This window comes from Ambystoma mexicanum, chromosome 3p (genome assembly GCF_040938575.1).
Source record: "Ambystoma mexicanum isolate Mex_15411 chromosome 3p, UKY_AmexF1_1, whole genome shotgun sequence".
In the NCBI taxonomy this organism is placed as follows: domain Eukaryota; kingdom Metazoa; phylum Chordata; class Amphibia; order Caudata; family Ambystomatidae; genus Ambystoma; species Ambystoma mexicanum.
Window position 1 is genome coordinate 152,474,628 of NC_090925.1, and position 24,536 is coordinate 152,499,163.

General features: G+C 47.9%; 1 protein-coding gene across 1 annotated transcript in view; it reads left to right on the plus strand.

Moving 5' to 3' along the window:
• LOC138580182 (C-type lectin domain family 2 member L-like) overlaps window positions 1-24,536 on the plus strand; it is a 407,308-nt gene that overhangs the window by 358,659 nt on the left and 24,113 nt on the right. The window contains exon 4 of the mRNA XM_069650510.1: window positions 8,898-9,001. Within this exon, the coding sequence (XP_069506611.1) occupies window positions 8,898-9,001 (104 nt within the window). The remainder of the gene's footprint in view (window positions 1-8,897; window positions 9,002-24,536) is intronic.

Below are 24,536 nucleotides of genomic sequence, written 5' to 3' on the forward strand. Positions count from 1 at the left end.
CAGCTTAAGTGAATTTGGGTTTAAAGCCACTAAAATCGAAATGTTTAGAATAAATGAGTGACCTACTTTTGAGTGTCACATAGGTTGCAATTGTTTAAATGTCATAGTTTTGAACTTAGAATCAGTGTTCTAGCTGCATGTGTAAAAATTGCAAGTTTGGTTTGAATGTAGAAAACTGGGAACCAAAGTGACATTTAGCTGAAGCCTGGCTTAAAGAGATTGAATTCTGCCTGACAACTACCCCCGACAGGAGTTGAAACTTGATCAGCAGCTGTGTTCCCAGGCCTGGTTGCATTCTGCTGCCCCTGCCAAAAGGAGATGACACCTCTCTGATTGAATTAGGGGAGTGGCACCTGGGGACTGCAGGAAACTGAACAAAGCACTGTCTTGGGCTCAGGCAAATGTTATATTGGGGGTGTCTTAAAATAGCTACCTCTTGGGAGAAGTGGGAGGAGAAGTGCCTCTGTGAGCAAGCTGAGCTTGTAAAAAATATATAAATAATATCATCCTTCTTGTGATTTTTCTGTGCACATTTTAAGAGATGTCAGGACTCTGTGGTATGTTCTGGGGAGTAGTAGCGGAAAATAAGGTTGTTACTCCAAATGTATGCATGTTAAAAATCTGACACTTTATCATCTGAAACCCATATCCCTTGTGCAAATTTGTGTAAAATCTGGAAAAGTTTAGAGGTCGTTATCTGGATGAAAAGGGCAGAATTCTGTCAAAAGTGGACACGACATCTTACAAAGACAGGGATCGGATGGTTTGGTGCTACAGAAAATATGTTAACTGGACATATAATATTAGAAAAATGGTACATAGATAAATGGGTATTTGGATCAGAAATAGATTTGTGTGCAATTTGACAAAGGGAGGATCCTCTGACCATAAACCTACCTCATCACTCTGACTCAGTGTTCCCTTCTCAAATCAGGTCAAAGAGAAATCCTTGACCTATCAAATTGTGAGTGGGTTGGGCAAAGAAAGTTAGCATCCACACCCATTTTCAAAAGACATAAAAAGAGCCACTGGAACCCAGGCAGGGACATTCACTTTCCACTTTCTTGCGGGATGCTTTGCCGGGAGACTCCAGACTTCAAATCCATCAATCTCCAGAGAGACCAGAGATCCAGAGAGACCAGATTGCTGTGCAGTGCTGAGAGCTGACCCAGATTGCTGTGCGCAGAACCAGTACCCAGTGGCGAGAGAACCGCAGCCAATCCTGACCCGATCCGTGACGAAGTCGCATTCCTGTCCAAAATATAGTGTGAGTACTCAGCCAGAACTGTGCAAAACCAATCTCTTAGTTTAAAATAATCTAATTCAAACTATTTTAACCTATTGAGAACTGCATCATAGAAATCGTGTCCCTCCTGTTGATTCAAAGCTGCAAAACTGTCATTTGTCATTCTGAGCTTTACTTTTATTTTGAGAATCTACCTTCACAAAATCGTCTGTATCTCTTGAACTGTTTGTGATAGAAGCGAGATTTATTTTAAAGCTGAGATTCTAAGCTTTCCAACAAGCTCTAAAACGACTTGCTATTCCTTATAGTTCCTTCGTAATTGCGCTCGACACATGCGTCTAAATTGCCGCGATTTGACATTTTGCTTCATTCCAGTCACGTGTAAAAACATTTGTCTTTTGCTCCATTACGGAATTCCGTTTTCAACCTAGTAACCATCCCTGAATCATTGATAGGGCTGGCCTGAACTGATTTAAAGTATCTCTCATTCACTCTGAACCCTGAACCTCTAGAGGGAATTAAAATAATTTTTAGCATATTTTTCCCTTCTTTGCATACCACCTTTAAAGTACTTTGCCTGTGTTTAAAATCATCCCTGTTGCTCTCAGCTTGCTAGGGGGAACTGAATTCGTATTGTACTGTGATTGTATTCCTGAAGACTCTGTGTGTTACCTCCACCTCCTTACATTGCATAGAGGGGGGGAGGGGTGAATTGCCAAAAGGGGAAAAGTGATTATATTATGTTTTGCTGAAATCATATCAAGTTTATTCCTGTGTTGCTTCTTTTCCACCTTGCACTTCCTTGTACCATATGAAGCATTCTCAGCTACCTTATCCTTCATACTAATCCTAAGTAATTAAAACAGTGTTCTAGTATAACATCATTCATAGACAAGTCCGATCTATTAAAGCCTCTTCAAAACAGGTTCTTCCCTGTTCCTCTAAAACCATCAAGGACCACATTGACACCCTCGCTCCGGCCCTTGCTCATTTTTGCAACCACTCCTTTGCCTCAGGATCCTTCCCCTCCCCTCTGAAGCACTCCTTTGTGCATCCTCTTCTCAAGAAACTGTTTGTGCCCACCCTGACTCACACGTGTAAAAATGAATAAAACAAAAACTCCCTCGGCAGGGAATAAGGCACAAAAGCACAGGCTGCGAGAGTTTTAAGGAAAGTTTATCTAGATCTCTGAGAGCGCTCTGACCACATCAAGGTTACAACACATTTATATAGTACATCTACATTTTTAACATATGATGCTACGTTGGACCAGGATTGGTCAGCCGTGGTGGTGACTTAGGTGTGGGCATCATCTCTTCCTCCGGGTTGGTTGCTTGGCTGGCGGAATGATTGACGTCAGACATTTGTGCTCCGGATGGGTTAAGGTCAGGTCGCTGTGAAACACGGTGGTCACTATCTAAGCTAAGAAAATACATTCTGAATAATGCATGCACTAAATAATGGTTGATCAAAAAGACTCTCAGTCGTGTATCATGTCGCTATACAAATCACTCAAGGGTTTATACCATCTACACATTTGGGTTACACAGGTCACGGGTTTAAGGGCCTTGACCACTATAATACTGTCATTGAACTATAGGGTTAGTCTCATAAGAATCTCAGGTATGTGGCACTTGTTATTATTGGACACAATATACTGCACAGGGGTCTAATGTTAGCTGGGGGGTCTGTTGGGTGGGCTTGATAGCGAGGTTGGCAATCTGGCACATGAAAGGGATGCCTTGCAAAGACACAGGGTTAGAATGGCAATAAGTTTCAACTGGCGAGGGTAAGAGGGCAAGGACACTTTTGTGGAGATGGACAAGCACTGTCCTTGGCTCATGTCGGTTCACATGCAGGACAGTGATCTCAGAGGAAAAGAGATGTGTTACATTTATTATTTGTTGCAAGCAGCTCTGGCCTCAGTGTGAGAAAGGATCCCCAGAGTTTTCCAGTTGGAGTGGGGACAAGGGTGGGGGCCATGTGCTCCGGGCTACTGCAGCAGGAAAAAGGGAGAGATGCGTTTTGTACTATCGCAATGAGGCCTGGTTACAAAGATGGAGTCGAAAGGGGGTACAAAAAATGGAATCCCGGTGTCCTGCTCGGTGGTCCCGTCTACGCGAATGTAACCAATGGTCAGCATCGCATAAGGGCGAGTGGCGTACCCACCACTAGAGGCACTTGGTCCAAGTTTTGTATTGAGAAGTGATGGTTGAGAGGGGCCCCTTGGCCCCTCGCTCCCACACAAAACCCACAGCTGATCCTTCTTGTCCAGCTAACTATCGCCCAATTTTCATTACTCCCTTTCTTGGCAAACTCCTGGAAAAGTTGGCCATCTCTTAGCTTAACCTTCATTCCAATTCTTTTGGCTTTCTCCATGACCACCAGTCTGGCTTCAGAGCTGCCAGAAGCACGGAAACTGCTCTCCTAAACATCCGTGAAGATCTGCTCACCAACCTTGACTCTAACATTCCATCTGTCCTCATCCTCCTCAATCTCTCTTCTGCATTCGATACGGTCAACCATACCATCCTGCTAAACCGTCTGCGTGAAAACCTGGGTATCACTGATCAGGCTCTGGCCTGGCTGACCTCTTTCCTCTCAGATCGACCCTCCCAGGTCCAACTTGGGTCCTTCCTTTCATCTATCTTCCTCTCTACCTGTGGTGTTCCCTAGGGGTCTAACCTCTCGCCCTGGCTTTTCAACCAATACCTGGCAACTCTCGCCCACTGCATTGCCATTTTCTGCTCAAATTTCCAGTGCTATGCTGACGACACTCAACTCATTTTCAAGCTGCCCTCTGCCACCTCCTCTCCCTCTCTCATCTCTGATTGCCTAACTGCCATTCAAGATTGGTGTGCCACCAATGATCTTTGTCTGAATGCCAGCAAGACGGAGATCCTCTTCATCGGCACACCTTCACCATCCTTTCCCCTCACTCTCTGGCCGGCCTCCCTTGGCCCTCCTCCTATCCCCACCTGCGAGGCTAAGAACCTCAGGGTCATCTTTGACTCCACCCTTTCCTTCTCCGCCCACATCTCTGAGGTCTCTAAAAAGTCAAATTTCCGACTGCACCTCCTCAGAAGTACTCTGCCTTTCCTCTCCTTCCGCCAGAAGCTCATGGTATCTCAAGCTCTGGTTCTCTCTAGCTTGGACTATTGTAACAGCCTCTTTCTAAATCTACCTGCCTCTATTCTCCGCCCTCTGCAACTAATCCAGAACAGGACTGCGTGACTTGTCCTTGGCCTCAAGCCCTAGGATCGTATCTCTCCAGCTCTGAAATCTCTCCACTGGCTCCCAGTGGATGCAAGAATTAAATTAAAAACCCTCTGCATTGTCCACAAGGCTTTCTGGGGCCTGGGTCCAAAATACCTTCAGCTATCCCTCCACAAATACCTCCCCTCTCAAGCTCTTCGCTCCTCTACCTCCAACTCACTCAGGGTCAGTCGTTTTTCTAAGAAACAAGCTGGGGGTAGATCTCTGTCTTCGGCTGGGGCCTCCCTCTGGAACAGCCTCCCTGCCACTCTAAAACTTGAGGAGAACCATCTCCGGTTCCGGAAGCACCTCAAGACCTTCCTCTTTTCTTCTGCCTTCGCTCCCCCTCTCCCCTGTTGATCTGTTCTCTGTTGGCACTGTGCACCTGGCCACCCTCTGTCTTTTGGGCCCAGGTACCTGCTCATCCTGCCACCCTCCAGCACTGCCTCCGGGCCACCCCTTGCACTGGGGTCTGTATCTTTACCCATACAGCCCCCGTTTTTCTTCCTGCACTTATCAGACCTACCCTGTCTGCTGCCTTAAACCTATCACTTGCAAATTGCTGGCTGCATTACCACTGTTTGTTGCCTTTATTATTTATTTATTGTTATTTATCTGTTTCTCCTCTGCTTCGCACTTTCCACCTCTTCCCCCCTTCCATGCACTTTTCCCCCTCCCCCTCTCCCATGCACTTGCGCGTTCTCAATGTCACTGGGCCTAGTAAGATCGCTGTTTTGTTCTCCCCTGTTCCCCTCCCTTGCCTTGTCGCGCTCTGAAACACTTGTTTACGAGCGTGATAGAAATAAAAAATCAATCAATCAATCAATCATTCCATTGCGCATTTGGAGCAATGGTGTGGTGTTTTTGCACATTTAAAAGTGAATCCCAAATTCACAAACAGGCACAGATAACTAAGTTAACCCCCATTCTCCGTTTTTGGAACAGGTGCAGGGGTGCGCATTGCATGGCAGTGTCTTTCCTGATTCCGCCATGAAAATTCTTTTTAGGTGTCACTTGAGAGGTATGTAGCAATGCTGTCTCACTTGCATTTCTATTCCTAAAACATGGATAGAACCTTTTTTGGGATAACATTTTACAGAGACGGGCCATTAAATGGCCCGTGAGGGTGAAATGCGCTTCCAGCACCTACTTGGTAGCAGAGGTCTGTAGAACATTAATGTCGGGAGAGAGCTCACAACAAAAATATATTCAAGGTGGCTGGCCAGCGTATCATTTGTGTACAGCTCATCCCCCTGGAAAGGCACAGGTAACCTTTTAAAAAATGTAATGTTAAAAAATGGGGGATCTAAAAACGGAGCCTCTTTTGCAATATTTTTAGTTGACCCATTGGTGGAGGAACTTGTCCAAAATCTAAATTCTTTTTAAAGTCACAATATGAGGGGCAAAGTGTAGTGTGAGTTGTGACTTGCCTGTGTGTCAGATCTCATTGGTATGCACATGACTGGCAGAGTGAGAGGTTTGGGAGTGGACGTTATGATGGAGAATCTGTGAGTGTGAGGGATGTGGTGTTTAGGTGCTTGCAGGGTTGTAGAACATAGAAGGGGAATGTATTAACCATGGCAACTGATAATGATCAATAACGTTTGTAGAAAATAGGTATACACATTAAACCAAAAATGTAGTGGAAATCAGATACTGTCCAGTCAATCCCAAGACATCTGGGACTCGTCCTACTAAATTGATACAAAATCTGCACATAATGACAACCTGGCTCTGTTGTAGCATCACACACTGCTTTTTTCTTTGAACCTGTCAATCTTACACCTTCCAGCCTATAACAAATGTGCCACAATGATACTGCAATAAATACAATTTTGGGCCACAAAATTTGCTTTTTTAAGCACAAAATATTCAATTTCATGCTGCAATATTCTGGAAGATCTGAATGACTATACAACATGGACTATCTCATTCCACAAACGAATGCACTACACACACATCTGTGATCTGAGGCACATTGTGGGTTACACAATGCATGGGTGTATTGACATCACTGAGATATTTGTTGATATATATATTTTTCAAGTAAGTGGACATTTCTAATTTAACATCTTTTATACAGTCCCGCCCCGTAATTCTGGGACAAGAAGCATGAAATGATATTTTATTTATATTGCGCTTGTACACAAGTGTTTTAGAGTGCGACCAGGAAAAAAGGGAGGGGAACAAGGGATAGAAAAAACAGCGATCTTACTAGGCCCAGTGACATTTAAGAAAGCGCAAGTGCATGGGAAAGGAAAATGGGGGAAAAGTGCAAGGTGGGGGAGTGGAAAGTGCGAAGCAGAGGAGAGAAAACAAATAAATATTAAATAGATTAAATAATAAATAAGGGCTTTAAACTATGGTAGTGCAGCCAGCAAGTGGCAGGTGAAAGTTAGTCAGAAAGGTATATCTGATAAGTGCAGAAGAAACGTGGGAGGGGGACTGTATGGGTACAGATACAGAACCCTAGTGCAGATGGTGGCCTGGAGGCAGTGCAGGAGGGTGGCAGGGTGAGCAGATACCTGGGCCCGAAAGAACAGAAGATAGCCAGGTGCACAATGCCATGAGAAGAACCAGATCAACAGGGGAGAAGGGGGGCAAAGGCAGAGGAAGGTCTTGAGAAGTTTCCAGAACCGAAGATGTTTTTCCTCAAGTTTCAAGGTGGCCGGGAGACTGTTCCAATGGGAGGCACCAGCCGAAGACAGGGATCTACCCCCAGCTTGTTTTTTTTCAAACCGACTAACCCTGAGGGAGTTAGAAGTAGAGGAGCGAAGGACTGGAGAGGGTAGGTATTTACAGAGGGATAGTTGAAGGTATTTTGGACCCAGGTCCCAGAAAGCCTTGTGGACAATGCAGAGGGTTTTACATTTAATCCTTGCATCAACTGGGATCCAATGAAGGGATTTCAAGGCTGGAGAGAGTGTTTTGTTTGCTGTGTTTTATCATTAAAACTTGAATTTGTTTAAATAAAAGATTTTCAAAGATGCATGGTAGGTCACCCCAAGACATCTGATATACATTACCATGAGCATTTACCCAATTAAGGTTGGCCTTACTGGGACAGCATGGCTAACATTTGTAATTCTAAATAAAGCAAGACAGTAAGCAGTACTTAATTCTATGACCATAACGCCACCCTCAGCCATTAAATAGTAAGTGCAGAACGTTTTATTTTCTGCAGTAACAAACACAAGCACAGGTACCAGAGAAAAGTTGCTTAGAAAAATGACATTTATGTACACATATTTACATCTGTTTGCCCCGATTCCCGTATAAATGGGGGTTGCTGGTTTGTAGCCTATGGGCGTGCAATTTAAATGCAGGCTTAAAATACGGGTTTGTGGCAGGAAAACCTTGCTATCAGTTTAGAGAACAGGGGCTCATGTTCTTGAGAGCTGTAACTTGAATAGAAGGCGTAAAAGCCTTGAGTAAGCCTTTATCAGCATCTAATCACACCAGGGCTCGTTTTCAAGCCATTGTATGGTGGAAAGGAGGGAAGGAACGCAACTTGCATGTCCGCCTTACCTGCCACTCCGCCATACAAATTCGCCAGCATCTGCGCGAGCATGGGTTTTTGGGCCGGCGTAAAAGCTGAAGATACCCACCTGTTTTATACACCAGCATAAAGCAGGCAAACCCCATAGGGATCCATTGTACACAATCCCTCCAATGCAAGCATGTCAGGCAGGGTTTCATTGGATTTGTGAACACTGCCTTCCAATGCAAGCAAGATATTGACCAGTGATTGGCAGATTTTATGGCAAGGTTTGTGGTTTTTGAGGTTTTGAAGGACATGATGATATCTCCTTTGACAATGTTATTATAATTTTACTTAAGATTATCTTATTTTTTATAATTTGTTTTGTATTAATACTGTTGTGATTGCTTTCTTTTTTTATGTATATGTTTTAACACTGTTATGATTATTCCTAATGAAGCTTGTTGTTGTTAATGATTGGGGAACGCCAACAATTGGTGTCAAAGTGCATTTGAATGGGATCCATTTTCTGACTCTCTCCCCACCTGCCTTAGTCCACGCCCCTTCCTGCACATCATCTCTTAACTCTGGCGCCTACCCTTCCTGTCATCTTGCTGCTATTCCTGTATCCCTTCATAGATTAGCTTTGACAAGTCCCACGAGTATGCAGACCTTCCCTTTTATCTGAAATGTGTTGCTATCCTCTCTCACTTACTTTGCCTTCTCCTTTTGCTACTACCCGGGTTTCCCCTTCCATGATTACTCTACAGAATAACTTAGAAACAGCTTAAATGTGGCAATTGTCGCTCTAGGGAAAGCACTCTAAATAAATACACATATTGACAACAAATGAAATGCAGTTGATTTATGTCACAGTTCATAAATCTCACGCCTGAATTGTTTTCTCTTTTGCAGGATTTCATGCTGGACCTCATCTGCAGGAAGCACATGTGGGTCGGTCTGCGGCACAACGGGACTCAATTCCACTGGGTGAACGGCACCGCCTGCAACAGTACTGTGTAAGACACTTTGCAAAATGTCCCCTTAGATAAAAGAGTGTTCAGAAACCTATCAGGCACACAGACTAAAACACAAAACATTACCTGCGTTCAGACTGTGGCTGAACACTACCTTATATAGATATTTAGTGTGATAAATGCAATGGCCGTCATTGGGAGGGTATGACTGGTGAGCTGGAAATAGAAAACCATGTCTATAAGGAGGGGCTTAAGGCCATTTCAACTAAAGACTTTAAAGATTTTGTTGTTGATTCTGTTTCACTCTTAGATGAGGATGCCACCATCTTAAAGTGGTGGAGTATTGTTCTCTTCCTGTTTGGGTGCTTGGAGTAACAGGAACAATCAGGGTATTGCAACGATTTTGGGCCACTTCAGTGAGTCTTCATTCCATGGCAAGATTTGAATGTTCTTTTAGACGCCATGGTCCTGGTTTACAAAGCTTTTTTCAAATGGATTGCCCCATTGTGGAACGCTTTTGTAAATTAGGCCCTCTGAGGGTAGTCTTAAGTACTCTGTTCTGTTCTGTGTGCCCTTTGGGGAGGGTTCAGGGTTGTTAATGCCAAAGCCTGTCCCATAACTGGGCTTAATGCTGTTAGCATCCTGGGCTTACATCCGAGGTTAGATGTGAAACGGCTTTGACTGCAGGGGTGACTCGTCCACAATGGGCGAGGGGGCGTTGACCTACTGGGTCTTGGCACCCCCTCTCAGACATTATGGAGGAGCCATTCCAGTAAAACACCTGCTCTCCCTCAGCTGTTTCTTTCAGCTGAGGGAGTGCTATTAACTGTGAAAGGGAACATTCACTATGGCTTGCTTGGGTAAGCCTTTGCAAGCAGGGTCCCCTTTCAAAAGCTCAGCTCCTTGCACAATAACCAACCTTTGGGTTGTGAGAATGCAGGTGTCCCTGTGCTAGGGGTGTCTGTGCTCTTCTTTTCTGGGTGCATGGCTGAACTAAAGTTGCAGGGTTTCCCTTCAGGCTTTTGGCGATCTGATTTCGAAGTAGATTGGAACTTCATCCTTTGTCCTTTCCATCCATGTTAACTTTCTTGTTTGGGGATTTCTCTTAGTGTTTGGGTGGCTCACCTGAGTTTTTTTCTGCACTCGAGTACTGACAAACCTGTCAACAGCTTTGGCAAGCTCCCCTGGGTCTGTAATAGCCTTGTCCACAAGATGCTGGTGTACGTCGACCTCACACTTCTTCAAGACATGCTCACATGCAATCACATCGTACATCCCTTAAAACGTGTAAACTTTGTTGCAAGACACCCAACCACTCAGATATTTCAATGACAAGTGTGTGAACACTTCACATGTCTGCCCACTTTTCATGCTAAGCTCTCTGAAGCTATTGAGGTACTGTTCTGGGGTTTTACAGAACTTCCTGAGAAGGGCCATCTTCATGCTCTCATAAATGGGTCTTTCTTCAGGAGTTAACTGAAGAATTGCATCAGTCCCCTGTGTCGGTAAGCAACTCATCAGGGCTGCACCCCTCTGTAGCTCCTACGCCTCCTGTGGCAAGCATGAGTGCTTCAAACCAATAAAAAATGTCCTTCCCCACTTCATAAAACTACACTAAATCTTTGGGGATGCAGCGCCTGGGCCTGTCACGGGAACCACCTTGGTTTTAACCACTACTGCTTCCCTCGCTAGACATGGATCTGTTGGCCTCCTTCTTCTCTTTGAGTGCCAGCTTGCGCAGCTCTATGGTGACCTTGTCCTGCTGTTTGTGTTCCTCCATGGCTTGTCTCCACTACTCCAATAGGAGATTTCTAGCCGCTACATCGTTTAAAGCAGGAACAATTACTGGGCCACTTAGAGAATGTGCCAAATCCTGGGACCTGCGGGATACCGCACTAGCCCCTGAGCTTGCTGACACTCTGGAGTGTTGAGAAACCAAACTTACCTCCCCGAGGGGTAGTTAGTGGGCAACACTACTTAGGTTGTCTTCCTTGCCATCTTCCACCACAGCCTGTGGAAGGTCTTCAACATTCGGGAACACAGGGCGTAGCCCGTCCCCTGGGGTCTCTTCCCCGGCCCCCCTAGCTTCTACCCAAGCTTGGGGGCTGATCAGAAGCTCAGGTCTATTAATCCTGATTCTGTGGGGATATACCCCTCTCTTGGCATAGGATGCACGTGCACGTGCACGCGTGCGATTCATGGAAGGCCCTGCGCGTGTTTTCCCCGGGATGTGCGCCAAATCCGTGCGTGGTGCACATGGGCGCACACATCATTGCAACATCCAGAACACCATGCATGAAGAGCACAGCGAAAGCGCACAACGTTAGCACACATACCAAAAAGGGGGTGGAACGCACGGAATGGGGAACAACGCGTGAAAATAAGGGCATAACTGGGGAAGTACTGCTGGGAAGTACACGGAACACCCACACGCACGCGAACCACACATATTCATGGAATCGAATAGGGGAAACCCGTGCATGGCCAAAGACATGCACAGGGCTAAACACGTCCGCCACACGAAGGCAGGTGGTAGCATCCATGCGCATTACAAAAGTGCGCACAAACAACAAACACATATATACAGCTGCGATGAATGTCCCATTCTGTGGCCCCCTAGGAGAAATGACATGTCATGCAACGCTCAGGCATCCCAAAAAAGCAAGAAAAAGAGATAAGCGACCCATGTAGCCCACGTGCGTGTTAAAAAACACACGTAGCATGCTGTGGCAGCCAGGAACACAACAAATAGGTACGTGATCAACACGCAGGCTAGTATGCCTGAAAAAAAGGGGTACGCGACTAACAGGGACATCCGCATTATGAAAAACAGCCTGTGCGACTCACCGTCTGCCTTGCGTGTAGAAGAAGAATGCGTAGCCAACACCCACACCAAAAGAAGAAGTACGCACTGTAGCCACTGTGAAGTAATCGCGTGTGAACCCTAACGCCTGGAAAACACACGCACCGCTTTCCACGAAAAGCACGTACAGAGCTATGGGAACCCACGTGGGACCTTCAACCCGTGCCAGGGATACACCTGCGTGCACGTTACATCACCTACGTGCTTACGCGCCAAGGGCCTTTCCTCGGAATTCATGCAAATGTGCTGTTTTTGACATGCCAAATCACTCCGTATCAAGCTTTTCACGTAACAACACATGAAAGGCCACTCTCCTGCCCAGAAAGCTGAATTACTGCCCCCCAGATCCCTGAGCAGCCTCCCACGAGCCATCTGCTGCTGCCTGCCTGCTGCCACCGTGCCCTGCCATTTGGTGCCTGCACGTCTGCCATCTGCAGGGGTCCAGTTGCTGTGACCACCCCTGCTGGAACAGAAGTCTCCCGAATGGTGTTCCATCACTCCACAGCCCAGCCCCAGGACCCAGTTGCCCACCCACAACTGCCTCGGGGTTGCCATGTCCGACACAACACCTTCCAACACCAGTGGCAACCCCCCAGCACAGAGGCAGAGAGCTACCATCTTCAGTGGAAAGGAAGTTGGTATCCTGGTGGAGCAAGTTCTGGAGCATTATGATGCCCTCTTCACAACTTTGTGCGCCAACAAGGAAGGACAGGAGAGGATCTGGAAGGACATAGTGGGTGCCACCAATGCGGAGGGGGTGGCACCCCATGACATCAAACACGTCCAGAAGCGCTGGGAGGACTACAAGTCCAGGACCCTCAAGAAGGCCCGGCGCCTCTTGGAAGCAGTGGATGCAGTGGGGTGCCAGGCCCCGCTTACCACCCAGCAGATGAGGGTCCTGGAACTCATTCGCCCAGTGCTTCACCACCAGATCCTCAGGATGCAGGCCCGTCTGGAGTTGAGCGGTAAGTGGCCATGCATTCACGTTTAAAACAGTGCATGTTGCAGTGTGCATGTAGTTAGTTACTTGGCTGCATGTGTGACATGGGTCATATATGGATGTGTATGTGCAGGGACATGATGGTGCTGCATGTGAGTCCAGTCGGATGTGACCCACATGGATGGTGTATGTATTACAATGCCTCATGCAGAGCAGCATGCGGAATGCACAGATGTATGCATGCCTGTGTCTGTACTTTGACATGTTTGGGGTGTGAGAGATGTGTGCTGCTGTCATGGACATGCATGATGTACATGTCCGTGTGTCTGAGTAGTGTGTGCGCCATGGATGCATGACACATGTCCGTGACGATGTGTTGGTTCACAGATACAGCCTACTCATCCTTGTATCCACTGTGTCTGTGGGTATACGGGGCCAGATGCATGACTCTCCGGTGATGCGTGTGCATGTGATCAGCATGTCCCATGATGCATGTGAGTTTCAGCCCACCATTGGATGTTACTACGGTGCGATGGACATGGATGCAAATGTTTGTTGCATGTGCCATGCCGGTTCCTGCATGTGTGTTGTCTGCACTGACCCATGTGTTGTTGGGAGACATGATGGAAGTGACGTTTGACAGTACCACTCATGTGCTATTGCTTTCTGACTAGGGGACTATTTTACAGTGCCCTGATGCTTGTGTTCAATGTCTCCCTTTACACAGCGGCGAGTGAAGAAGAGGGCTGAGACGGCGCTGTGGAGGAAAGCGGCAGGGATGCCTCCACCGGCCGGCGACACAAGGCCCAGTTGCCTTCCCAGGAAATTCAATCATCCGGGAGCGAGGGGACTGGTGCCGCGTCTGCCACTACAGCTGCAGGGTAAGGGGCGGATGAGCCCCCACAGGGGCTTGCAACGGCAGCAGAGGGTGCAGAGCCATCCAGGTTGGTGGTGTGTATAGAGGAGGAGGCGGCTGCTACAGAGCCGCACATGGGGCCTGGTGGGGGTGGTATCACTGGTGCAAGTGGTTCAGTCCAGGGGCAGGAGGCAGCACAGATCACTGCGGACGTGCCTGTGCATGTCTCTGTCCCTGACACTGTGACTGCATCACCATGCACCAGCAGGGATGCCCCGTCCCAGGCCCATCCGCAGGTATGGGGGAGGTCCATGTCATGTGGCACTCCTCTACCTGCGGACGAGGGGACCCGTGACCGGATGGAGTCGGTCCTGATTGGTGTTGCGTTGCGCACACATGACATTTGTGATGACGTGCGTGTTTCCTGGGGAGACCACACACGTCATCACGAAGAGCTGCGTGCCAACGTGGCCCAGTTGGGAGGGTCCAGTCTTGCGGCCCTCTCCTCCTCTGTGCACACCATACGCCAGTCGTTCTCCGTGCCGTCTTCCTGCCCGGATGCCATTATGGCCCCCTGTGGATCTGCCCCAACCGACGCAGCCAGCCAGGTGGAGATCCCTGTCATGACCCTTGCCCCTGGCCCTCACTGGCAAGACAGCCTTCCAGTTAGGGCCAGGTCAAAGGCCTTAAAACCTCATCCAAGACGCTCTTGGAGTCAGTCCTGGCGCCTTTGGCACCAGGCTCATAACCATCATGAAGACCAACATTAGAATGGGACTACTTACTTGGGACCAACATGGAGGCACACACATAGCTCAGTTACGAGGAACTGAGCTATGCGGTCTAGTCTTTTGGGTGTGGCAGGCCTGGGACTATTTTACCTAGACTACTTTACATGAGACTATTTAAACCGCACCCAAACAGCAGAACATGCTTTGCGTTATTCTGCTGTGGGCAGCGTAACGCTCACCGTGTCCAGTTCTTTGATGCCAGTTTACCTGAAACCAAGGACCTGCAGAGAGAGAAAGAACAGTACAAAACTTACCTGGAACAGTATCTTCTCTTCAATCCATCACCGACTTCAGTTCCACTCACCTGACGGTACGAACTCCATCATCCGGCACTGCATGCATCCTGGAATACCATAACCTAGAAAGAGGAGAAAGAAAGACAGCATTAGTAAGCGTTTACTTACGTTTCCTCCCGAATGAAGAAAGCCACACAATTCTTACCTGGGTAGTCATCTCTTGGTCAGTATCATCGCTGGAACATTACGGCGCTCGGTGAGGAACATCGCAACCTGCAAGGAGAGAAAAGACACAGGTTAGCAATGTAAATGGTGAAACAGCGCCACGCATAGCGCATTACTCACTGGACAGCATCGCGCACACCACGCTTTCGCCTACCAGCCCATGCTCATCTTCAAACTGCATGACAACACCAAAATACCTTTCCATACCTAAAAGGAAAGAAGCAAGACATTATTATTCAAACTAAGAGGATCATACGAACTGCATATAAAGACTGTAAAGCAGCAAACCTATGGAGTCACAGCAGGCCTGGATTCCCACAGGGGGGCTTGCACGAGGGAAGTAACTTGGTCGCTGCTCGCCCACCACATCTATGCACCCCTGCTACGAGGAGCAGGATGGAGAATCCACCTTTTACAATATTAAGGTGAGGAGAGGGCCCAAGGGGGAGGAAGGAGTTGAGGCCAAGGGAGGTGGGAAAACATAAAGACAATCTGGTATTGAATCCAGCTCTCCGTTATTGCAGACCCATCTTTAACCAGAGGCCTTACCAAGGCACCGGGAGAGGGTTCGAGAGTGCAAATCATCCAACCAGGGCTGGGTGGCGTCCCCATGGATACCAAGTGAGCGTAACAGAACGCAAAGCCTCAATAATATTATCCACCTGGGCGTCATGGAGACTTCAGGCACTGACCAGTTAGTTCAGTTGTTGGGACAATTACGCGCTGAAGTGCATTCAGCCAGATAAGAAACCAACACTCTTAGGAGGGATTTGATTTTTTTAAGGATCGTACTGTCGAAATAAGTAGACAATTGCTCCAATCACAGGCAGGACAGACCCCATTGCCTGGTAGCATTCCACCAGCACCTGTGCCAACGTCTTCCACCAATCCAGTACAAATAACCCTTCCTGGGGCAGTTCCTTTAGCTCCGCCCGAACAATTTACAGGGGACCCCAAGAAGTACACAATGTTCATGAGCCAGTGTCGTCTTCATTTCCTTTGCAGGCCAAGGGCTTTTCCTAATGACCAAGCACAGGTTGCTTTTGTCTTGTCATATCTGAGTGGCAGTGCTGCGGATTGGTCGGTACCATTGGTAAGTCAGGATAACCCATTGTTACATGATTTTGGGGGTTTCCTGATGGAAATAGAAAAACTCTTTGCTCGTCATACCCAAGGCCAAGCATTACACAACAAACTTTTGTCACTCCGTCAAGGAAGTCAAGACTTGCTTACATATATAGCAACATTTAACAGACTAGTCGTTGAAGTTGCGTTGCCTGAGGAAAAAAGGACCACACTATTTCATCGGGGTCTACGAGCGGAACTAAATGATGTCCTTGCTCAAGTGGTTAACCCACCTAAAGACTGTGGAGAATTCATCAACCTTGTGGTGCAATTAGATCACAGATTACAAGACTGAAAAGCGGACCGGACAAGGTTAGACACTCGAGCTGTGTTTGTCCGGTCAAAGGATAATGTTTCACGTACATTGGAAAACACGGTACAACCCATGTAAATCGGAGGTGTGCGGCCCCCTTTAACTAAAACTGAAAGGGACTAGAGAAGGCAACAGCAATTATGCTTATATTGCAGAAAATCAGGCCACTTCCTCAAAGAATGTCCACTGAAACCACCAAGGAGAACTGTTGCAGCCACAGAGAAGGAAGATAATAACAAGGAGTCAGAAAACTACCAAGCCCGGCAAGCGTAGAGGTCACTTGTCGAGCGAGAAGGATGAGCCACAGACCTCACACTTTGAATTACCAGTAGTTTTGATCAATCACAAACAACCGTCTCGGATGCATGCTGTCGAAGCATACATAGACAGCGGAGCAGTTGGGAATTATGTAGACCAAGATCTGGCAGCAGAGATGGGGCTTACCTTAGGCTCTAAGTCGACTACTGAAAAAGTTACTACTGTTGATGGGACAGAAATAGCTTCCGGACCAGTAACCCAATGCACAGCAGCACTAACCCTACTGTGCCAGGATGGACACAGAGAATCTATTGCATTCGATCTCATCAAAGCTCCTCAGTTTCAACTAATCTTAGGGATGCCATGGTTGGTAGCTCACAACCCTCTAATAGATTGGCGTGCCAAGAAGTTGGCCTTTTCCGATGATTGTGCTTGCACCTGTTATTACCAAGAAAAGGGGAAAACAGACTTATGTACATCTGCTACTCCCAGTACGGCGGCGATTGTACTAGGTGTGACTAGTACTCTACCAAATGAATACCAAGATTTTCAAGACGTGTTCCAGAAAGAACAAGCCAATACTCTACCAACGCACAGATTGTCATTTCGACCTCATACCTGGTGCGCAAATTCCTTGTGGTCGAATCTATGCACTTACTGAACCAGAAAACCTCCATTTGAAATGTTATCTTGATCAGTACCTGGCAATTGGATTTATCCGCCCATCTAAATCACCGGCAGCCAGTCCCTTATTCTTCGTACCAAAGAAGGAAGGAGATTTGAGGACTTGCATCGACTATCGTGCATTAAACCAGATCACAGTAAAAAACTGTTATCCACTGCCCCATATTCCTGAATTATTGGATCAAATCAAAGATGCCCAAATCTATACCAAACTGGACCTTAGGGGGGGTACCATCTTGTTCGAGTGAAGAAAGGAGACAAATGGAAAACCGCCTTTTGTACCAAATACGGCTTGTATGGATACCAGGTAATGCCTTTTGGACTTTGCAATGCTCCTGCTGCATTCCAGTACTTTATGAATGATGTTTTGCAGGAGTTAATCGACGTTTGAGGCCTGGTTTACATTGATAACATCTTATTGTATTCTGCTACAAAAGAAGACCATGTCAGGCATGTCCGCTCCGTCCTTACTAAACTCGTCCAACACAAACTGTATGCTAAACTTGAAAAATGATCTTTTCATGTCACCAAAGGGGAGTTCCTTGGTTTTATGCTCACACCAAGAGGTATAAGAATGGATAGGCACAAGGTAGATGCCATTCTTAAATGGCCGTCACCAACTTCATTTAAAGAAATCCAGAGTATGTTGGGCTTTGCAAACTTTTACCGCCAATTCATCCCAGATTTTTCCCAAATAGTGCATCCAATGACATCACTATTGAGAAAAAACAATACAAAGTTTCATTGGACCAAAGAAGCAGAGAAGGCCTTTCAAGAACTTAAGAAAAAAATTCACTTCAGCTCCAGTTCTACGGCATCCTCGCCCAGACCTCCCTTATATAGTTGAAACAGATGCCTCTACCATGGCTATGGGAGCTGTTCTCTCACAAAGGGACCCAGGAACTGGCCAGTTACACCCTGTGGCCTTCTGGTCACAAAAATTCTCACCTCCCGAACTCAACTATGCTATCACAGACAAAGACCTCTTGGCTATAAAATCAGCTTTCAAGGCATTGCAACAATATCTCCTTGGTGCTAGACATACTGTCACGGTCATAACTGATCATCAAAACCTGCAATACCTAAAAACAGCAAAGGCTCAATCATCCTGTCAACTGTGGTGGGCTCTTTTCTTCGCTGAATATGACTATGTGATCACCTGCCGGCCCAGAGTCCGAAACCGAAAGGCTGACACCTTGTCCCGCATGGGTGTTGATGAAAAGGTATACATAACTCCAGATCCAGTAGCCATCATTCCAGAAGACAAACTCCTGGGTCTTACAACAACATTGACACAGGGTGAACTCCAAAACAAGATCCAGCTCTTAATGGATCCCACTTTCTCACAAGAGTGGTGTACTCAAGGAGAACATTACACCATTAAAGAGCAGTTACCATATTTTAGGAACCAACTATACTTGTCAAGTAAAGATTTACAAGAGTAGGTTATTTTGGGTTATCATGACTCCCTGATTGAAGGTCATCCTGGAATTGCCAAAACTCTAGCTAAAATAAAACGAAACTATTGGTGGCACACATGGCATAAAGACATCATCCAATTTATCCAATATTGCAGTGTGTGTGCACAAAAAAAGTCCCAAAAGCAGAACCCAGCTGGTCTTCTCCAACCATTGGAAATTCCTCCCGCACCATGGCACACACTGTCCCTTGATTTCATTAAAGATCTACCTCCCAGTCAAGGATTCAACACCATCTTAGTAGTTGTAGACTTGTTCTCTAAAATGGCACAATTTATTCATTTCAAGGGGTTCCAAATGCATCCAATTTAGCAAAAGTATTCCTGGAGGAAATCGTACGGCTACATGGCTTTTCATCGGTCTTGATCTCAGATCGAGGTAGTCAGTTCGTATCCAACTTCTGGAGGAAATGCTGTTCAATGGCCCAAATTTACATTTGACTATCCACAAGTCACTATCCTCAAACAGATGTCCAAACAGAAAGAACAAACCAAACCCTCGATCAATACTTACGTTGCATGTTACATCAAGTGGAAAGAAATTGGAAGGACTTGTTATGGATAGCTGAATATGCCTATGATAATTCATTACAAGCCAGCACTGGACAAACCCCATTCTACATTATATATGGTAGACATCCACGTACTTCAGAATTGGATCTCCCAAACCCTTTTGAAATGCCAGCAGTTAAAACCCTACATACGACTATTTCCCAGGCCTTCAAAGAAGCAGCAGAACATTTACTCCAAGCCAAGAACAGACCAAAGAAATCTGCTGACCAACATCGTAGTAAAGCCCCCGACTATCAAATTGGAGACATTAGCATCAAAATATGTGCCCATAAAAGGGACTCAGACCTTTCGTCCCCGATATCTGGGACCTTATTCTATTGAATCCATAATAAATCCAGTGGCAGTTAAACTAGCCCTACCACCTATTATGCAGATTCATCCTGTGTTTCACGTATCACTCCTGAAACCGGTACAACCTGGTACTCGGGTTACAACACCACCAAAACCAGTATTAGTTGACGGAGAACCAGAGTTTGAAGTAAAGGATATCCTAGACTCAAAATACACCAGATCCAAACTATACTACTTAGTTGATTGAAAGGGATACAGCCCTCAAGAAAGATCATGAACTAGTGAAAACATCCATGCACCTCGCTTAATTAAAAAGTTTCATCACAATTACCCAGCCAAACCAGGACCAGGCAGAAGTGCCACCGTGAGAGGGGCCCTGGCGAGGAGTGCTGTCATGACCCTTTCCCCTGGCCCTCACTGGCAAGTCAGACTTCCATTGGCGCCAGGCTCATAACCATCATGAAGACCAAAATTAGAATGGGACTATTTACTTGGGACTATTTAACTTGAGAGGGTTCAGCCAACATGGAGGCACACACATAGCTCATCTACAAGGAACTGAGCTATGCGGTCTAGTCTTTTGGGTGTGGCAGGCCTGGGACTATTTTACCAGGACTACTTTACCTGAGACTATTTAAACCGCACCCAAACAGTAGAACATGCTTTGCATTATTCTGATGTGGGCAGCCTAACTCTCACCGTGTCCAGTTCTTTGATGCCAGTTTACCTGAAACCAAGGACCCGCAGAGAGAGAAAGAACACTACGAAACTTACCTGGAACAGTATCCTGTCTTCAATCCATCGGCGACTTCAGTTCCACTCACCTGAAGGTACGAACACCATCATCCGGCACTGCATCCTGGAATACTATAACCTGGAAAGAGGAGAAAGAAAGACAGCATTAGTAAGCGTTCACTCACGTTTCCTCCCGAATGAAGAAAGCCACACACTTCTTACCTGGGTAGTTATCTCCTGGTCAGTATCATTGCTGGAACATAACAGCGCTCGGCGAGGAGTATCACAACCTGCAAGGAGAGAAACGACACAGGTTAGCAATATAAAAGGTGAAACAGCGCCGTGCATCGCACATTACTCACTGGATAGCATCGCGCACACCGTGCTTTGACCTACCGGCCCATGCTCATCTTCAAACTGCATGACAACACCAAAATACCTTTCCATACCTAAAAGGAAAGAAGCAAGACATTATTATTCGAACTAAGAGGAACATAATAACTGCATATAAAGACTGTAAAGCAGCAAACCTACGGAGTCGCAGCATGCCTGGATTCCCACAGGAGGGCTTGCACCAGTGAAATAACTTGGTCGCTGCTCGCCCCCCACATCTACGCACCCCTGCCACGAGGAGCAGGGTGGAGAATCCACCTTTTATAATATTAAGGTGAGGAGAGGGCCCAAGGGGGAGGAAGGAGTTGGGGCCAAGGGAGGTGGGAAAACATAAAGACCATCTGGTATTGAATCCAGCTCTCCTATATTGCAGACCCATCTTTAACCAGAGGCCTTACCAAGGGACCGGGAGAGGGTTCGAGAGTGCAAATCATCCATCCAGGGCCCGTGGATACCGATGTGAGCGTAGCAATCCCATCCCTGCCGCAGTCGGGAGTCGGAGGTCCAGCAGGTGTGGCCACCCCACCAACTGGACCCCAGCGGATGGAGGATGTGCCGGCATCATCGGGCAGGGCATGTGCACGACAGCGCCGGGGGATTCCATCAGCCCAGATGCCGTCGTGGTGGCAGAGGCAGTTACATCGGAGGCAGCAGCAGGCTCAGCATGAGAGGCATCATGGCTGGGGGCCATCAACACCCCGGGGGGCTGGCATCGGCTGAGGGGCAGGAGGACCCCGGACTGGGAGTGTCTTCCCTGTGGCAGCGGTTGGGCCGGCAAATAGATGCGGAGAGGCAGAAGGCGGAGAGGGCACAGCTCAGGATGGTCAGGGCGGAGAACGCCATGCACCGGGCTTTGAGGCGGGTGGAGGGCCTCGAGGAAACTCGCAGGGAGTTGAGGGATTCCATGGCTGCATCCCTGTGAGACCTCCAGTCCAGGGAACAGGCCCGCCTCTGGAACATCGATGTGGAGTTCAATGATGCCCCGGGCCGTGGGACTATCCCGCTGCCTTTGTAAATAGTTATGTAGTTGTAGGTTTCCTTTATTTATTTTTTCCTTTGGGGCGCATGGACTATGCCCCGCCTTTTTGTAAATAGTTATTTATTCGGTTGTTTTTTTCTTACGTTTCCTTTGGATTGTTGGGCACATGGACCCTTGATTTTTACATTGTATATAGTATAGTTATGCACCTGATTTTTCATATTCATTTTTACCATGGAGGAATGGTCCAGTTTTTATTTTGACTTTGGATTTGGTGTTATGGACACTTTGGAGGAATTTTTCTTTGCATTTTATTGATTTCACTGTTAATATTTTTTCCTTCATTTCAGACATCCTTTTATTTATCATTTTTTTCTTGTGTAATTTCGTTTCATTCATTCATTTTTGTATATAATACATTTCTATTTATTACTTCTTTTGTGTGGTCTTCTCTCATTGGTTTTTTGCATGTCACAATGTGGGTTTTCTCAGTCATGTGTCGCCATTGTGTGGGTCTGACAGACTTGTATTCATGCCCATACTGGTTATTTGGGATCTATCATGACATGGGGATTTCAATGTGGAGTGGATGGAATGCTTGGTTGGGTGTTTGGACTGGGGTGGCGTGGGGTGGGATTTGGGTGGCCATAAGGGCCATGGATCTGGATTGTGATGACGTTTTGGGTGGGGGACATAAATTGGGGCCTGCTGGCAGGTGCCCGTCAATGGTGGGTGGGTGGTTCAATGGGTGGTCTGGGGGACATGAGTTAGGGCCTGCTGGCAGGTGCCCGTCAATGATGGGTGGGTGTTTGGGGTGGGGGACATGAGTCGGGGCCTGCTTGCAGGTGCCCGTCAATTTGGGGTGGGGGACATGACTCAGGGCCTGCTGGCAGGTGCCCGTCAATGGTGGGTGGGTGGTTGGGGTGGGGGACATGATTCGGGGCCTGCTGGCAGGTGCCGTCTATGGTGGGTGGGTGTGTGGATGGGGGACATGAGTCGGGGCTCCCAAGTGCATGGTGCCATTTGGCCTGCCTGTGGGTCATGTTCAGGGATGATGGGCTGCCTGCGGGGCATGCGCAGGGGTGTAGGTATGCATGCAGGGCATGGGGACGGGGGGAGGGCAAACCCGGGAGAGCCGACACTGCCAAAACGCGTGTAAAACACCCCACACACCCCTAGGAATACACGTAGACCGCTCGCGCCAGTGAAATCGCATGTAAAACTCCCTGCACACCCCCAGAATACACGTACCCTGCTCGCGCTAGGCCAATCGCATGTGAAACTCCACGCGCACCAATCTGAATACGTTTACCCCGCTGGCGTCAGGTAAAATGCATGACAAAAGTCCCCCTGTGGTGTGGGCTGCCTGTGGGGCATGGGGAGGGTGGATGGGCTGCCTGCGGGGCATGGGGAGAGTGGATGGGCTGCCTGCGGTCATGTTCATGGTGGATGGGCTGCCTATGGGGCATGGGGAGGGTGGATGGGCTGCCTGCGGGTCATGGACTGGGGTGATGGGCTGCCTGAGGGGCATGGTCTGGGGTGATGGGCTGCCTGCAGGTCATGGTCCTGGTGGATGAGCTGCCTGCAGGGCATGGCCAGGGGTGTGGGGTGGACCCCTGTGATGTGGGCTGCCTGCGGGGCATGGGGAGAGTGGATGGGCTGCCTGCCGGTCATGTTCATGGTGGATGGGCTGCCTGTGGGGCATGGGGAGGGTGGATGGGCTGCCTGAGGGGCATGGACTGGGGTGATGGGCTGCCTGCAGGTCGTGGTCCTGGTGGATGGGCTGCCTGCAGGGCATGGCCAGGGGTGTGGGGTGGACCCCTGTGATGTGGGCTGCCTGTGGGGCATGGGGAGGGGGGCACACCCAGGAGGGCACACACTGCCAAATCGTGTGTGAAACTCCCCCGCATTCTGGAATACACGTACCCCGCTTGCGCCAGGCCAATCACGTGTTAAACTCCCCGTGCATGCCTGGAATATGTGCAGGCAGCCCATCCACCATGACCATGACCCGCAGGCAGCCCATCCACCCCCCCCCCCATGCCCCGCAGGCAGCCCATCCACCCTCCCCATGCCCCACAGGCAGCCCACACCACAGGGGGGACTTTTTCCACGCATTTTCCCTTGACACGAGTGGGGTACGTGTATTCGGAGGGGTGCGCGGGGAGTTTTACACAGGATTGGCCTGGCGCAAGCGGGGTATGTGTATTCCGGGGGTGCGCGTGGAGTTTCACATGCGTTTGGCCTGGCGTGAGCAGGGTATGTGTATTCCGGGGGTGTGCGTGGAGTTTCACAAGCAATTCCGCTGGCCTGAGCCGGGTACATGTATTATGAGGGTTGCGTGGGGAGTTTTACATGCATTTTCGTGGTTGGGGGGCTGTATGCTGGTCCACTGGCCTTTGCGCCATGTACTGGATTTGTGCTATGTTTTTGGTGCACGAGGCAGGGTTGGGGGCATAACTGCAGGGTCGCTACACCACGGCTGCTTATGGATGTATGAATCCATGAATACGCTGTGCGCCAAAATGGGTTTTGGCTCACGCGGCTGGTGCAGACTGCCGCACGTGCAATCTGTGTGCCATCCGTGTGCGCCACTTGTGCGCTGAATTCTGTGAATTACCCCCTAAATGTCAGTGTGGCTAGCAAATTCATGTGAGCAGTACGCGTGGGCCTGTTAGATTGAGATCTGGCGACTTTGTTTGCAAGGTAGTTAGGAGTACACTTGTGGAGGAATTTATGTGTCAGGATGAGGGTTTTGAACACGATGCGTTCATGAACCGGTAACCAATGAACATTTCGTCTTTTATTGGATATGTGCACATTTTGGGGAATATTGAG